At 41.1% G+C, this 15731-nt stretch overlaps 2 protein-coding genes across 4 annotated transcripts; one reads left to right on the top strand and one right to left on the bottom strand.

Moving 5' to 3' along the window:
- The first annotated feature begins 2241 nt into the window (after positions 1-2241).
- emc9 (ER membrane protein complex subunit 9) lies at positions 2242-6175 on the top strand. Of its 3 annotated transcripts, none has more exons than XM_046370872.1 (6): positions 2242-2382; positions 2678-2877; positions 3961-4037; positions 4238-4307; positions 4474-4568; positions 5500-6175. In XM_046370872.1, exons 2-6 carry the CDS (start codon positions 2683-2685, stop codon positions 5678-5680), a joined length of 618 nt encoding a protein of 205 aa, XP_046226828.1. In that variant the 5' UTR covers positions 2242-2382; positions 2678-2682; the 3' UTR covers positions 5681-6175. The 3 variants fall into 3 exon arrangements, with proteins under 3 accessions (XP_046226828.1, XP_046226827.1, XP_046226829.1); XM_046370871.1 differs by having other exon boundaries at positions 2675-2877; XM_046370873.1 differs by having other exon boundaries at positions 2615-2877.
- Positions 6176-6283: 108 nt separating this feature from the next.
- Positions 6284-15247, bottom strand: irf9 (interferon regulatory factor 9). The gene is made up of 10 exons (XM_046370870.1): positions 15091-15247; positions 14641-14720; positions 13814-13936; positions 13478-13658; positions 11310-11443; positions 10358-10463; positions 9970-10029; positions 9423-9812; positions 8764-8879; positions 6284-8057 (listed from the first exon to the last, which is right to left on the bottom strand). Exons 2-10 carry the CDS (start codon positions 14695-14697, stop codon positions 7890-7892), a joined length of 1335 nt encoding a protein of 444 aa, XP_046226826.1. The 5' UTR covers positions 14698-14720; positions 15091-15247; the 3' UTR covers positions 6284-7889.
- Between the last annotated feature and the right edge of the window lie 484 nt (positions 15248-15731).

The following is a 15731-nucleotide window of genomic DNA, read 5'->3' as shown; positions in this document are numbered from 1 at the left end:
GTTTTGTTTATTCAAGTGTTTCTTTAAATCACTATTGAGCTAAAGTCAATAGTAAATTGGGGATGTCTTGTCTAGATGGCTGCTGCTGTCCTTGATAGTTGTAGGAAGACATCAAGCAAATGGTAAGTTAAGCTGTGAAACCATTTAATTGGCTGACAGCATAAGCTAAAATATTTGCTCAAGAGCTTACAGTATTGGATCTGCTGGGAAGTATGGAAATAATACTATACCAGTTGCAGGCTATCAACTGAATTCAAGTATCTTGAACAATGGAGATGAATCTTCATGGAGTATGGGACCACCTGACGGTGATAGTTCAACCTCAAATGCATATGAGGCAAGTAGCTACAACGCACCAAAAATGTAATGACTAGTTCTATGCTAAAATACAGAAACAAGTTTCAGTCAGAAAGCCAGAATTAATTCTGTTACCATTAACTACAGGTAGCGGAGTCCAGTTATGGGATGTAGCAGGTGCTACCGCAGGAGCCGCCAAGCCGCCCGCCGCCACCTGCTACCACCGCAGGAGCTCCCCAGCCACCTGCTGCCACAGCGACAGCCCCTGAGTTACTTATCAAAGATGCCCCAGATGCCACGCTACCTGCCTAAATTACCACTAGCTATAAAAAAGCTCTTCCACAATCCACAGGGACCACAAGTGCCTCAGGAGCCCAGATACCTATACCAGGCATTCTCAGCAGTGGGTGCCCCAAAAACTGCCCAAGGTGCCAAGCTACCACCATTCTGTCCCAACTGCCTTCTTACCAGCCAAAGAGGCCACAGTACCAAGCAGCCACAGACCAGATATCCCAGCAGGTCAAGTGGCCTCACCAGCAGTTGCCCTAGCAGGTTCAGATTTCTGGGCAGCAAGTGCCTAAACGGATTCAAATTCAGGGTGATCACTAGCACATTTTATCAGCAATTTTGTCATTGAGTAATCTGGTCAGTCTGAATATCTTCCAGGTACATTGCCAGTGGTGTTACAATTGATGAATGTGGCTCCCGATTTCAACAGCAATTGGCAGGGTATGTCAAACAGTTGGTAATTAAAGTTTTTAAATATTGAATTTCAAATTTTCTTGTATTTTAGGGACAACACTGAAGATTCATTGCTGTTCAAATGACTTTAAACTTTATTTTGCATACACTGAAATTCTTCTCTGCATTTAAACCATCACTGAACACACACGTGCAGCATGCAGTGAAACACACAGGAGCAGTGAGCTGCCATGTCAGGTGCCTGGGGAGCAATTTGGGTTCAGTGCCTTGCTCAAGGGCATGTCAACTGGCTAAATTCTTTTCCCTGACAGTCTGGGGAAATCAAACCAGTGACCCTCTGGTCATAAGCCACTTCTCCAACCTCTAGGCTGCCCTGACTTGAATAAAAAAAATAAAATAATAAATCCAATCCTGTATACTTTTTTTTTTTTTTTTTTTTTTTTGCATCTGTTCTTTGGGGGAAAACGACTGGCATTAAGTGTATCAGCCAGTGTCTGTTCTGTGGGGCTCAGATTGATCTGGCAAGTAAGAAAAGACAACTTTATTTGCATAGCCCATAAGGCTGAGATATAACAAAATGCTCCAATGCACCAGGGTATGTACTTGTACTAATTTCAGTTCTTTAAAGTAATGGCTTTTGTTTCAAGTTGGGGAACATGCAGTGAGTGATACATTTTCCTGTATTCTTAATCATCAAAAATTTGCTTACATTGCATGTAAAGTTCTGTAACTTGCTGTTAAACACAGCAGTCCATTTTTTTGCACTACCTTTTGGATTTTTGCAGAATTTAAATATGCACCATTGCTTACAAGAGATTTGGTTACAGGATTCTGTTTCAACGAGTTACCTTAAAATTCCTATGGCTTTCCTTGAAGTGTACATTATAACAAATCAGAAGTGATAAACATTTAAAGAATAAAATGTTGAAAATCAGTGCTGACAAATGTGCCTCAATATTTCCCAGAAGAGTGGCTTTTTTGTCGTTCATGCTTACATTGGCAGGGTAACGCGGTTTATGATTGATTTGATTTATGAAGGATTTCCCAATCAATATACTGGCGCATTTACATTGCAGAATACATCCCATTCGCTAGAGGGAGCACTGTTGAACAGAAGAATCATAAAACAGCCGAAGAAGGCTGAAAAAATGATTGGCTCTTTGTTCCTCCAGTTTCAGTGTACACGAGTGACAAGTCTTCCAATCAGAAATCTACCTCTTCTGGGCGGGACCAGAAGTAGGTGTTCCGACTCCTTAGCCGTCAATGAGGGCTACTCTTAGCTGTTTTTGCTCTCCTGATACAGTACAGAAACGTAGATGAACTGATATTTTTGACTATAGGCATTTGTTTAGGATACTTCAATTAGATTATATTCCCCTTCAGGTAAGACTTCATCTCTGCTTGGTTTGCTAGTATGCTAACCTTAATGCGTACTGCAGCAACGACAGCGATTTGCTAGCTGGCTTATTGAGCTAAGTTAACCTCAACTACATCCACATAAAAACAACCGCTGGGGAAGATTTCAGATGGTTGTAGGTTAAGCCAGAAGATATGTTGGCTCTTCTGTGTGGGAAAATCATATTTGCTTAAATAATTATTGCTTATGTACGTTTAGCCTCCGTTGGGATCCTTGGAAGCCAGTTTCCAGTGCCTTTGTCTCTCTGTGCCCTCTCAGTAGTCATCATGGGCGAGGTGGAGTTGTCCTGCCGGGCTTATGTGAAGATGTATCTGCACTGCTGTCTCTTTCCTCGGTGCAGCATCAACGGGCTGCTGTTGTCGTCCAGCACGACAGGCGGCGCTGTCTGTGTGACAGACTGTGTACCGCTGCTTCACTCCCACCTACCTCTGGCTCCCATTACTCAGCTAGCCCTCACACAGGTAGGACACCCGCCGACAATTGTAGTGCAAAGTTTGGCACCCTCACAGATTACTAATGCGTAGTTCAAGTCTCTTTGTAGCTGTAACTAGAAGTTTGTTTGGGTCTTCTGTCCAGGTAGCTGGAAATCAGCTTCTGCATGGCAAATCTCTGCAGCCAGGTTCCAAATGATGGAAAGCCCTCGAACACGTTCAAAGCAATCACCTATGAATGTAGTGCTTTCATGCCTTAATAAGCTGTGCCATGCAATGTAGCTCAGTCAACGCTTCAACCAATTGGTGAAAAGGAAACTGGGAGGCAGAATTACTCTCAGCAGTTAGACGGAACAGTTAGTGAGTCAATAGCTGACTACTGAATCAGCATGACAGACAGATGTTTCTTCTAATGTATAATGTGTAACAGACACCGCTGCACTGCTATCAGTGCTCTTGAATCTACACGTAATATTATAAAAACCCGTAAACTGCTTGTACTTCAGTTGGTTGCTTTTGTGAGAGACAGAAACTGCTAATATCAAACATGCCTGGCTTAGTTTAAAACTGATTTACAAGAGCTTCATGCTTTGCAGATGTTAAGGCAGTTTGCAGAGGAATTTAAAGGTGTTTTTGAATTTGTGTGAACTGAAATCAGGAGAGTCCAGTAGAGAAAAAAAAAATCACCATGAGGCTGGTAGATGGTTGATATGTTTTTGTGCCGGTTGTTGGCGGTTGAGAATAACACAACAACACTAAAGGAAACAGACCTGAAAGATTTCTAATTTTGGCAAAATGAACATTTTCTCTGAAAAGCCTCACCTTTTGTTTTTCTGGATTAAAAAAATCCCAGTACACTAAAATAAATCTGACCAAATGTCAGCCTTGAGACAGACTAGACCACTAATATTTCACTGTTGACACACAAGAATAAAACTGACTTCAGCTCTTGTCCCTTGTGCCATCTATAGAGGAAGCATTCCTGGCATTGCCATTGAGAGTCATTTGTCACCTATTGACAGAGAAAATCTTTGCTCTCGCTTGAAGAGATTCCAATTTTTAAATGATTTTTTAAATGATGTCTTAAAGTGACAGACTGCTCTCTGGTTACAGGTGGATGTGTGGTGTTCACAGACTCAGCAGAGGATAGTGGGATACTATCAAGCCAACGCGTGCGTGTCAGATAGCAGGTGAGTTTCCTGCCTGATGTTTCTTCAAACCTCCTTTCACTATGGTTATGTTTCACCACTGAGATGTTTGATATGTTACACAAAATGTTTTGTCTGTTGGTGCCAAATTCAGCACGACCTTCATACACAGCACAGTGCTGTTTATAGAGAAATGCATACTTTTCTTCGCATAATCTATTTTCGTCTTTTGATCTCGGCAGCCCAACTCCGTGTGCAATGAAGATAGCCGATAAGATTTCTGAGCAGTTTGAAAATGCAGTTTTGTTGATGGTAAGAATGACTAATGTCATTTTTTTTTATCCCCTCACATTTAGGTTTTCTATTGTTGTTAAGCAGTTTTAAGAAGTTTTGTTCAAAATTTTGTCACTTTTGATATTTCATAAATTATTCGTCAATTTCACACATTCAGTGAATATGTGTTTGTTTTACTTCCCAGCTTGATGGCAGTAAGATGTCTCCAGACTATCGGGTTCCCCCCATCGTGGTGTACGAGCGTAAAGATTCAAAATGGGCACTCAAAGACAAACACACGTAAGAGACTGACAAGCGGGACTGTTTTGTAGCAAGCCAAGTTTCTCTGCCTTCCCTTTTATGTTTGAAAGACCAAATCCAAGTTCCCCCATAATCATTACTGTCAGTAGATGAGTGGAGCTTGTTAAGTGCAGCACCCAGTTAGGGCAGGAAGTGTGTTGCCTGGTAAACTCTAAAGATGAGAATGAGTGAGTGGTTCCCCAGGCCTTTCATGCTCTTATATGAGGGTGTGATCGATAGATAGACTTGAATGAAAAACACAATAGAATTGCAGTGAAAATGAGTGAGTGACTGCATTCAGTTGGTATCAAAGAACCCTGGAGTGGCAGTGACAGTAAGTCAGGTCTTCAGCTTCAGCTTTTTCACCTTAGTGGAGTGGATCAGAAGAGGTAAATTCACTGACAAAACTATAATGTGGTTGGGGAAGCAGTCGTGAAATGCTGTTAAGTAGCGCTACTGGTGCTTGATCGTGCAGGATTCCTTCAGATTTTGTTTTATGAAGAATATAAAATCCCTAAAAAGTTGTTTTGACAGCAGATTTGTTTTCCGTTGAATTATTTTACATGTGAGATCATCTTGTCAGTGAAGAAAGTACCCTGGAGTCTTAAATGATTTTAGAACATTTAAAGATTGGATTCAAGGAGAACTGGAAAGTCATCCATATATCAGTAATGAAAAATGTCAAATGGTCAAAGTCAATGTATCTACATATACAAAATTAGAATATTGACTCACTATAGTTTGTAACTAAGGAAATGGATTTGCCCGTTACCTCAGATCATGTTACATGGATTTAGAAAATTCCTTTACAAGATGGGTTTAAACATCTTTTATGATTTACCGAAATGTTTCTGGCACATAACAAATGAGTCATCACAAACACAACCATTACATTAAAGCTGATTCGTCCTTGTCGTTTCTCTTTGTTCAGGATAATGCTGAGACAGTGGGAGGAGACTCGGGCGATAGCCAGCCAGATGCTGGAGTCCGGCGATCATATGCTGTTGGTCGATTTCGACAGCCACTTGGACGACATTACAAAGGACTGGACCAATCAGAAACTAAACGGCAAGATAGCGGAGCTCACCTCGCCGGCCAATGGGAGCATGTAGACAGAGAAGTAGCATCACTTTGTATTAGAGTCCAGATTTATTTATGTTCTGACACAGCGTCATCCTTGTGTACAGATGTGATTTTTATAATCAGACACAAGCACACCTTCCACACAGTTAAGGATTTATGCTTCTTTTAAATGAATTTTCTCGACTGGATAGGGACATAATGTAGGACATGCACAACTAACAACATATTTACAGTTTGTTAGAGCTCTGCAGTCTTCCACCTCCCCCTTAACACCCTCCCCCAGAGTGTGCCTTGTGGTTCAGCCCAACAGCCCCCTGACATAAAGAGTTGACTGACTTAAGTCACCTTCAAAACGCCTTCAACATCGTCTCACTGTACTTGTGCTATTTCTGCTCCAGTTGTCCTTTTTGTTGCTGTATTATTGTTATTTCCTATGGACATTACAAGCTCTAAGGGGTGGACTTAATAATGGAAACACCTTTAGAAAAGTACTGCTCTAAATACAATTTTGTTGAAGCTTAAAATCTTTTGTTTACTTCAGGTGTTGATTCAAGTTGTTGATCGTGATTATGGTGGTAGTTTGTGTGATTGGCCATTCATATTTGTTACGAATGCATGATGCACGAAGTTAAAATTTAGCGATTTATTCAATGTTTTTTGGTGCTATGTTTGGGGGTTAAACTTGGCACCAAAAAGTAAAGTTCCACATGTGAATTCCAGACGTTTATCATCTAAAATGGACTCTTATATCCTTTTCGGTATCTGTTTTGCAGTATTTTGCAGCAGATGCTCCCCAAATTCATGCAGCAGCTACGTGCCACTTTGTACTTCTGAATATTGCCTTGAAAACCTGCATTAGTAACAAACCATAACAATTATGTCATTTGTCAAGACGTCATGTCTAAAACCCGTCAACATCTTGGAACGCTTTTGGAACGCTGTATCTGATAAACAAAAGCCAAACATTCTGAGCTCCAGCAGATTGTATTTACAGGCAGACTTCTTTATTGAAATATAGCGTGTTTCATACACATCCAAAACAACTTTTAAAATGTCTGAACAGAGTCAGGATATGGTGCAACTCTGAAAACACTAACCCTTGGTCCATGTTGAGCCATGATAGGTGCACTCTTTGTTTCCTACTTCATACTGGAAAAGGAGAGAAGGTTGGATTTCTTCCTGATTAAGTACCATGTCAAACCTCAAGTCAAATCAAAAGTGTCAAACTTTTTATCAATCACAAGAGGACTGTCGGTACACATTTGTAAACGTAGCAATGTCTGTGTTTAACAACAAAACCCTAACATGACTTTTTCAGAGTTGGATTTGAGTACATTAACAGGCTTTACAATAAAAAGTGATACAAGTGGTACAAATTGTTGCAAGATACATTTTTGGTGACTACAGCTACTACTCTTTTCTAACCACAGCTCTAAGGACAAGGTTCCATTTTATTCATAACATTAAACATTAACATTCAACAAACAAAATTGTTAAGATGAGTTACTACCTTTGGGAAGCATGTAACTTTTCTCGAGGTTGGGAAGCACCGGCACAGAGGAAAACAGATGTGTTTTCACAGATCACAAAACTGTTGCATTTCTAGAATTCAAGAACAAAGAACGGCAACTAGAACTGCAACTGGAACAATCAAGTAATCATTCTGTGAAATGTGGAAAAAAACAAAAGTGTGAAACTTAGTGAAAATAGCATTAATTTCTCTGTTTAATTTTTTCTGACTAACCATGCAGATACTAAATTTTCTGTCAGGCGTGATGAGGAGAAAGTGCAGACTGAAGCTGAAAGCAGAGATTGTTATGGCTTTTTATGTAGGATAAAAAAATGATGAAGATGAAAATAGATAACTGAGTATCAGACTAGTTGCACATTAAGTTTGACGGCAAACTAATTGCTGCAGTTCGGTTTACATTTAGTGTTTCCAGTACACAAACTAATCTCTCCAAGTGCATCCCAAAAAGCTCAGTATCAATTTTCTGGCCTTGAAAAAAGGTCCAATATTTCAGTTCGTTATTTGATATTTAAATCATTTTAGCAGAAGTGCTTTAATGCTGATATTACCACATGAACTACAGGCTCTTATGTTGATGTCTGTTACATCATCTGTGTATCAGATGCAGTACTTGAATGTGAAAAACACATCAACATATAACTCAGTCCTGTATGCTCTTATTTTGTACAAGTGTGTTCTAAGTGCCCCCCCACACTAGACAGAGTGCCTCAGGTGGACCCACAGGTGATGGTCTCAGCGGTCGGTGAGGATACAGTGACCAGGTTTAGAGTTATTTCTCCCAGTGGAGACTGACTTGCCAGAGACTGGAGGATGGTGATGGACTCAAAGATGGACTGAGCGTTCTGGACTTGCTGCTCTGCCCATGGAAAAGTGATCTGTAGAGGAGAGAAAAGATATCAATGCTCTTCACTGGTGAGCGTTTGTGTTTTTTACGACGCTATAATCCTACTCGTGGTTCTTTTGGGTTGCTGGCACAGTTAGAGTAACAGTGTTTTAAAAAAGTTCCAGGATGAGTCACCAATTAATTGAGAGCATTAATTAACTGATTGATAGATTCGCTGATTAAGTATGTGTAATATTTTTCAAATCACTGAAAACAAAAAAGACGCAAATGTGTTTTGAGGAAAAATATCAAAGGCTAATGCATTATTTAAAATGACTCAGACATTTGAACAATGATATCAAAAGACCATAATGAAGAGACGGTTCACATGGAGCAGAGTGAGTTCAGGTGGTTCATGTAGCTGCAGAGGACCACGCCCATAGCTCTTTTTGCATGTACTGTATCACAGAGCGACTGTTAACTAATCAGCGATCTTTTGCAGAGGTTCCTCAAAACACTTCAACCTTGGTCAACTGACCCTCTTTTTGCAAGCAGTAAACAAAGATCTACGGCAGCAATAACTGTGCTAAGTGTATGATGTTTATCAGGGTGTAAACTGAGTTTGAAAGTTTGAAAAAAATTCCTGAACACAGAGGACAAATTGTAGAGACTTGACTAGTTGGAAGTAAATGACGCGTTGATGTTAGGTTATTGTTCAAATGAAGAAAAAAGGTGTGGAGCGTGTGAAGCACATTCACCTGAACAATAATGAGTTTTCCAGATGGGTCTTCGGTGTTATTCAGCTCTTCACCGAAGCACAGCGTGACGCCACACTGAGGAGGCTCGCCGCCGTTTGAACGGAACTGATCCAGTTCTGATAATGAAGGAAAGAAACAGGAGCTTAACATAACATTCTCACTGTACTGAGAGGAGAATACGTGTAGCCTGAATACGTGTAGCCTGTCAAGGCTGAAACAGAGCTGAACATTAAGGAGTTTGAGAGTGGACTCTGGATGCTATTCGGGTTGCAACTGGAAGTTAGTTTAATTGACTAATTTCTCAATTTTTTCATTTATGTAATGCCAGACAAGAGTGACAAATGTCTTTTAAGTCCAACGCGGGCTCGTTTTACCTGACGAGGCCTCCAAAACCCAAAACACATTTTATACATTCTACTTTTTTCATCAGTTATGATAAACAAGAACAGAAAAATCATATAGTTGAGAAGCTGGCATCTGAGATTTGACATTTTTACCTGGAAACTGACTGACTGATGAACTGCTTATCGAAAATCGTGTAAATGTTGTTCTGTTTATTAAACAACAGAATACTCTTTGAATTCTCAGTGAAGAGTCGGAGGTGGAGCTGCAGATCGGACATCATCAGTCAGTTTGTTCCTGACTGTGAGCAGACTTGCCTTGTTTGAAGACGTCTTTGCTGAAAAGCAGCACCGGTTCTGTGTTCCTCTCCATCTTGTGCAGCCCCGGTGTGGTCGTGTGCGGCCCCGTCCAGAAGACCCGTCCCTGGCAGAACCGTTTGCCGTAAACTCCCTGCGATGTGGAGGTCAGCACCACCCCTTTCTCCATGAAGGGCAGCAGTGTGAACAGGGCCTGCAGCTCCTGGCTGGCCGGCAGCGTGGAGGGCGGGTCCGGCAGCGGGATGCGTGGAAACCTGCCTTTCAGGGCGGCCGGAGTTGGAGGAACCAGGGAGGAGGGAAGGTACGTTATCCTGACATCAGTGCCCTGGATGTGACGCTTGAGAACCTCCTGTCCTAAGTAATGAACGACCACACTGAAGGAGTCCTGGACTGGGGAGACAGAAACACAGAGGGGACGATTAGAGCACAAGTCATCAACAGATGCTTTACCCTTCAAGATAAAAGAAGAAAGAAAGCAAGTGCATTGCACTCTGGTACAGCGGCACGCAGAAACCTTCTCAGTCATGAATGTTTTTCAGTTTATTACCTTCAGTTGGAGCAGGGACGCTCTCCTCGATCCGCACATCCAACGTGATCTCATCAACCACTGCAGAGACAGAGAGAGAGAGGGAGAAAGAAAATCTGACAGATAAGCTGGTTGCTTTGGAATGACATCACTGGTGGAATCGAGTGTTGGCGGCCAGAGTCGGCTTTCTGTTTGAGTAGCCAATTTATTTTTACTTGGCAGAAAAGAAGCACTCAAGAAACCAGGGTGCTCTGAGAGATCGGGTTACACGCAGTAATCTGGTTATCGTGAATCCTGGTACACAGAAATCAGTTTAGGTCGGGAGGCTTACATCCAGACAAGGCGAACATATCGGACTCACAGTATTGTCTGCTGTGGATTGCTGTAGATAAAAGCAAGGTAAACTCACTGTCGCTCTGTATGGCTGCGGAGCACTGAGCTGGCTCTTCTGTCAGGACGGCGATGTCGCTCTGCAGCAGATCCTCTTCGATACACTGAGAGGCGTTCTTATCCACCTGAGACGTGGAACACAACAGATGGATGAAGCCTTCGGCTCAGGTGGCCTCATTAGAGTCAATAATTACATAAGTAAAGGAGGTTCTCAGATGTTTCAATTATTTCAGCGTTTACATGGCATCTATATATACAATAATGACCAAACAATTGCACCTGACAGGAATTAAGTGCAACCCAAATTCCTTAAACAGAGGAGAAACGTTCAAAAAGCCAGTAAGCTTGAATGTCTGCGCTGAAGTACAACAGTATTAACAGCAAAATCTTCATAAAGCATTCAAGTAAAAGTAGTTGTGCAGAATGGACCCCTTCAGTGTTGTATTATTATACTGAACATATCACTGAAATGGTGGATGCTTTAATGTGTGAAAAACATTTTAATATTACGGCCAACGAAGGTGTAGCACATTTTAACTACTACTGCATACTGCTGGACAGTTTAATCCATGGCATAGTATCATACTTAATATTTGTAAAATCTGTAAAGTAACAGATGCCAGGTTAATGTGCAGGAAAAAGTACAATACTTCCCTCTGAAATGTAGTGAAATACAAGTAAAAACTATAAAATTAAAGCATGTACTAAAGGAAAAGTTCTTCAAAAATGTATTTTAGTATAGTACCTGTAAATGTACTTCAGTGCTTTACACACTGTACTTTAAGCTTAAGTGGGGCAAAAAAAAAAGGAAGGTTTGGCCTGAAGGAGCAAAGATCATGCAGCTATCAAGTCCTGTGAACAGCTTAGGGCACATCAGACTCCTCAGGCTGAGCTGGACTCAGAGTCTCCTCTGTTTCAAAACAAAAAGCCCAGTTATTCTGAATACCCCCATTCTGCGATAATCGGCTCACCAGCTGTGATGAGACCTCCTCAGTCTTTATCCGTTTCACTGGACTGGCACAGCTGCTCTCCGACTCACTGCTCCTCCTGGTCTTCGGTCTCTTATTGGCTTTCACTCTGCATTTCTTTTCAGGAACCACCAAACCTGAAAAGACACAACATTGGATCAGTCGGTCAGGAAATAATAACCATAACACTTATGGTTCAGGGTACACAAGCATGGACTCATGGAGACAGCGAGCCCTCGTTCATTTTAATGTGTTACAGTAAAGCAGAGCTACAAAGCTGCTTTCATCCCATTAAGTGCACTTATCCGAGTTACTGGGCTAATGATACTCATATACTCAAATACTCACTGCCCTGCTGACTCAGAAAAAACAGCAACAAGTCACATGATCTGTTATTGCCTTTTCTTTTTTTTTCATTCTGCAGTTTGAATTAATCAACTCGACACTTTCGTTATGACAATGAAACTCCATCAGTTCCAACAACTATTATTAGTAAAAGAGGAAGAAAATGAACCAAATTCACATCAGGTCATCTGACTTGGTCAGAACTGGACTTCGGCCTTTTCCCACTGAGTCAGGATGTACAGTAAGGTTTGGTTATTTTTATCATGCAGTTAACCTTATGTAAGTGTTGTAAATGCAATAAAACGGGGTTTGATAACAGAACAGAGAGCAGTTAAAGTTCAGTAATAAATAGCAACGCATTAAAGGGCGGAGGAAAAATTGTAGGCAGTCGAGTTAAATTTAGTCACGATCATTCAAATGTATCCAGGCACATCTGTCATAAAATGAAAATCGAAAGGGTGTAACATAAAGGGAGAGCAAGCAGCAAAGGTTGTAAATATCTTTTAGCTGCTATGAGTCAGGTAGACTGAAAGTCTGCAGAAGGTTCACATTTTAAGTAACTCAAAAAAGAGACGGAAGGTGAAGGGGAGGAAAGTTCATTAGAGGCGAGGTTTCCGAATCAGTCACCGGTGCTGCACTGATGTTAACCACCACCTGTCAGTCGCGACTCTTTTCCCTCTCTGGACGTAGCTGCAGACTGCTGGGTAGCTAAGGTGACTAAACCTCTGTGCTCTCAGTCATTATAAACCAATTTTGTCACACCTTATGTGCAGATGTTTTGGGTTTCTGCTTCACCGAGCAGAAGGTCGATCAACAGATGAATGAACGATATCGATTTTCAGCTCTAATTCTGATTAAGTTAACAACTCTCAGCAAGGTTTAATGATGAACTCAGAAAGACTTGTTGGACATGTTTGAGGAGACATCACATGTTATCATGTACATAGTTTCCATGTCCAAATTAAGTCAAAATTTTGAGGTTTGTCTCATAAAATGAATGAAATGCTGATTTTTCTTTATGGCAAAATGTTCCTTATATTCACTACATTGTGGCACATTTTGATACAAGAAAAAAAAAAATCTAATTAATATTCCATTGATTTCGACCACACTTAAAATTTAGGCAGCTGTTGAATTTGAGGATCCTGTGGAGATTTTTTATGTAGGACAAGAAACTCCAACCAGCACTGAGCCCCTTTCACAACCAGCTGAGTAATTAATCATCAGCCATCACATTTTAACCCTGCCTGCTGCTGCTGATAGGTGATATCAGACTATTTCAGCCTGCCTGTGGTCACCCACTGGTTAATAGTTAAAATACCTAAATATAAAAAAAAGAACTTATTTTGAATACAGAAGAAATAAATGATGAATGTAATGCTGTTTCCAGTATATGTTGACACTCTGTATATCAAGCCGTGCTGTAAACATCCACACTGGGTCGCCATGAGACACCCGTTCTGTGTCCGTTTGATCACTGACTGTCAACTATAACATGGAGTGAAAAGTCGGGTCTGGTTTGAGATTACAAGTTGGCACAAGCTGATGAGCTGAGTTCAGATAAAGAGTTTCATGTCAGCCTCTAACGTGTGCCAAGCTCTTCCACTCGCAGGAAAATATCTCACTTCTGGCTAAATAAAAAAATAGTTGGTCTTGCTTCATTTCTTACTCTGTTCTTGAAGGTGTGATTGTTTTAAAATTCGGTGGATTTACAGCAGACTGTTATGAGTTCAGCAGTGCTATCTCTTTTGCTCACGTGAGGAGCTTAATTTCCATCCCCGTGTGGCAGAAAACGAGACGTGTCGAGTGCGGAGAAGGAGCCTCACCTTGCTCGTTGAGGGGGACCAGGCGGTAGACCTTGTAGGGCTCCGAGATGTCCAGCTGGGCTCGGTCCATCACCTCCATAAACTCCGTACTCTTGTTGAGGGCGCAGCGCAGACGGGTCTTCCAGGACGCTGGGTTGTCTTGACCCCCATCTGTCAGCTTACCTTTGAACTCTGCCCACGCCTGAGGAGGACAGACACGTTTCGTCAGAAGGCACAAAGTTAAACGTCCAACTTTGCACTTTGTTTTGATGCATTTCAGAGGTTCTTAGCCATTTGGATCTGTAGTCTTTAGGGAACTACACAAACTAGTTTACGGCCAAGAAACGCAATCTTGACCTTGAAAATGGCGGCATCCTCATCTTTACGGAAGTCCTGTTTCCCTGCGTGTTTCCACGGGATGCGGAACATGGTTTTGGCCTCGTCATCCCACACCAGACCTGGATATTTCCCGCTGTTGACCTGCAACAGCAGAAAACACACAATGGATACTACACAAACAAAGGAAAAACACATTTAATCTATATTAAGATTTACATTTGACAAAAGAGCTTGTATACAAATCATGGAAAAATGTAAATGTGTGTTGAGTGTTGGTTGGACAAAACAACAACATGCATTGTGCAGGTGTGCAGGGGTAACTGTGAAGGTATTTCTCACTATTTCTACAAGCAAAATGATCGATCAGTTGGAATTCAATTCAGTTCATTTTGATATATTCCTATTGTGCCAAATCACAACAACAGTTGTCTCATGACATTTTCCAATTAGAGCAGGTCCAGACCAAACTCTTTCATTTTATATATAATCAGAAAATAAACAGCAGATTAATCTATGATGAAAATAATCATTAGTGGCCATCCAGCTTTTACATTAAGTCACCGGGGACATTCAGTCGCCTACTTTATACTTTTAATCCTTTAAGTACATTTTCCTGATTATACTTGCACGCTTTCTCACTGCAGGACTGACTTGTATCAGAGTATTTTTACGGTGTACTTTTACTGTGGTAAACAATCTGACTACTTGCTTCACCACTGATGTACCATCATCACTGGAGCTCTCTCTCTCTCTCTCTCCATTTTCCCTTTCCATCCCCCCCCCCACCCCCCCACCCAAACCCCTCTCTCTCCAGGGAGGAGACACACGCGCGCGCACACACACACCTGTTCGATGATCCAGGTGCGCAGTCTGCGAGTTGAGCGCATTCTCCCTGCTGCCATGGCTCTTAAAAAAACTAGCGGAACTACAGAGACAAACACAAGCAACAAACAAACAGCATCAGATGCACGTCCCTCCCCCGGCACTTTGATAGCACTTCTGTAATAAAAAGCATTTGAAAACACAACATTAAGACCAACACGCGTAATTAAACGTCGCTTCCTTTTTTGTTTAGGTCGACAGTGGATTAAAACTCTCGTGTAACGCTACCGTGTTGTCTTAACAAAAGCTCACTCAAAAACTCAATTTCTAAACTCAACACATTCTTAAACGCAGTCTGGTTGCTGAACAACTATCAGAAACACTGCTCTAACCTATTAAAGTGATATTTATAGGTATAACAAATATAGAAGCTAACGTGTTGAATGAAGGAAGTAGATATTAGTTTCGTTTACCTCGGTTGCGTTTCCTTCGCGATGTCCGCAGACTGTTTGCACTGTGAGTCTGTACTCTGCGGTCCGGGCTCAGCTATCTCACTGCAGGCTCTCCTTTTACCAGAAGTCACGTGACTTAGGGGAAACGTTCTGTGTTGTGTCCACCAGGGGGCAACAACGGACATACACAGGAAATACAGCGACAAGAGAGATGTCGTTATCTTTTTAAAATAACTGTGAAATAAATAACATAGTAGCTTAAATAGTAACGGGTTAGTATTAACTCCTTATTTTATAGAATTACATTTTTATCTCTTTTATGTTATTGGGCTGTAACTTTTTGTTGGTGCCTGGGACATTGCATAGGTATTTTAAATGAATTTTGTATCTGATTTCAGGTTTATCAGTGTGAAAATACACATTAATTTGTCCATACTGTTAAAATCAGTTTATTAAATAATTTGCATTTTAGTATTTTGGTGGTTAAAGGTCCTCATTTTCTGACCCTTCTAGTAATGCTTTAAGTAAAACAGCTAATGTATCCTGACAAAATCTGATTTTATTACATACCTACATTTGATATTATCTTTTTAGGATTTTAGTTGTAACTTATTTTTAACCCTGCTGCTGTGTATCCAGGCCCAAAACACTTATGGAAAGAG

This window comes from Scatophagus argus, chromosome 18 (genome assembly GCF_020382885.2).
Source record: "Scatophagus argus isolate fScaArg1 chromosome 18, fScaArg1.pri, whole genome shotgun sequence".
Lineage (NCBI taxonomy): Eukaryota > Metazoa > Chordata > Actinopteri > Scatophagidae > Scatophagus > Scatophagus argus.
Note: the sequence above shows the minus strand (reverse complement) of the source record. Positions and strands in the feature narration are given on the sequence as shown.

What these genes read in the sequence shown, in the direction of transcription:
- emc9 (XM_046370872.1), top strand. Translation starts at nt 2,683, where the DNA reads ATGGGCGAGGTGGAGTTGTCCTGCCGGGCTTATGTGAAGATGTATCTG. An exon ending in CTCAGCTAGCCCTCACACAG is followed by an intron (nt 2,878 to 3,960) that starts GTAGGACACCCG and finishes CTCTGGTTACAG; the next exon opens with GTGGATGTGTGGTGTTCACA. An exon ending in AAAATGCAGTTTTGTTGATG is followed by an intron (nt 4,308 to 4,473) that starts GTAAGAATGACT and finishes TTTACTTCCCAG; the next exon opens with CTTGATGGCAGTAAGATGTC.
- irf9 (XM_046370870.1), bottom strand. Translation starts at nt 14,697, where the DNA reads ATGGCAGCAGGGAGAATGCGCTCAACTCGCAGACTGCGCACCTGGATC. An exon ending in GCACCTGGATCATCGAACAG is followed by an intron (nt 13,937 to 14,640) that starts GTGTGTGTGTGC and finishes CTGCTGTTGCAG; the next exon opens with GTCAACAGCGGGAAATATCC. An exon ending in CGTCCCTGCTCCAACTGAAG is followed by an intron (nt 9,813 to 9,969) that starts GTAATAAACTGA and finishes CTGTCTCCCCAG; the next exon opens with TCCAGGACTCCTTCAGTGTG.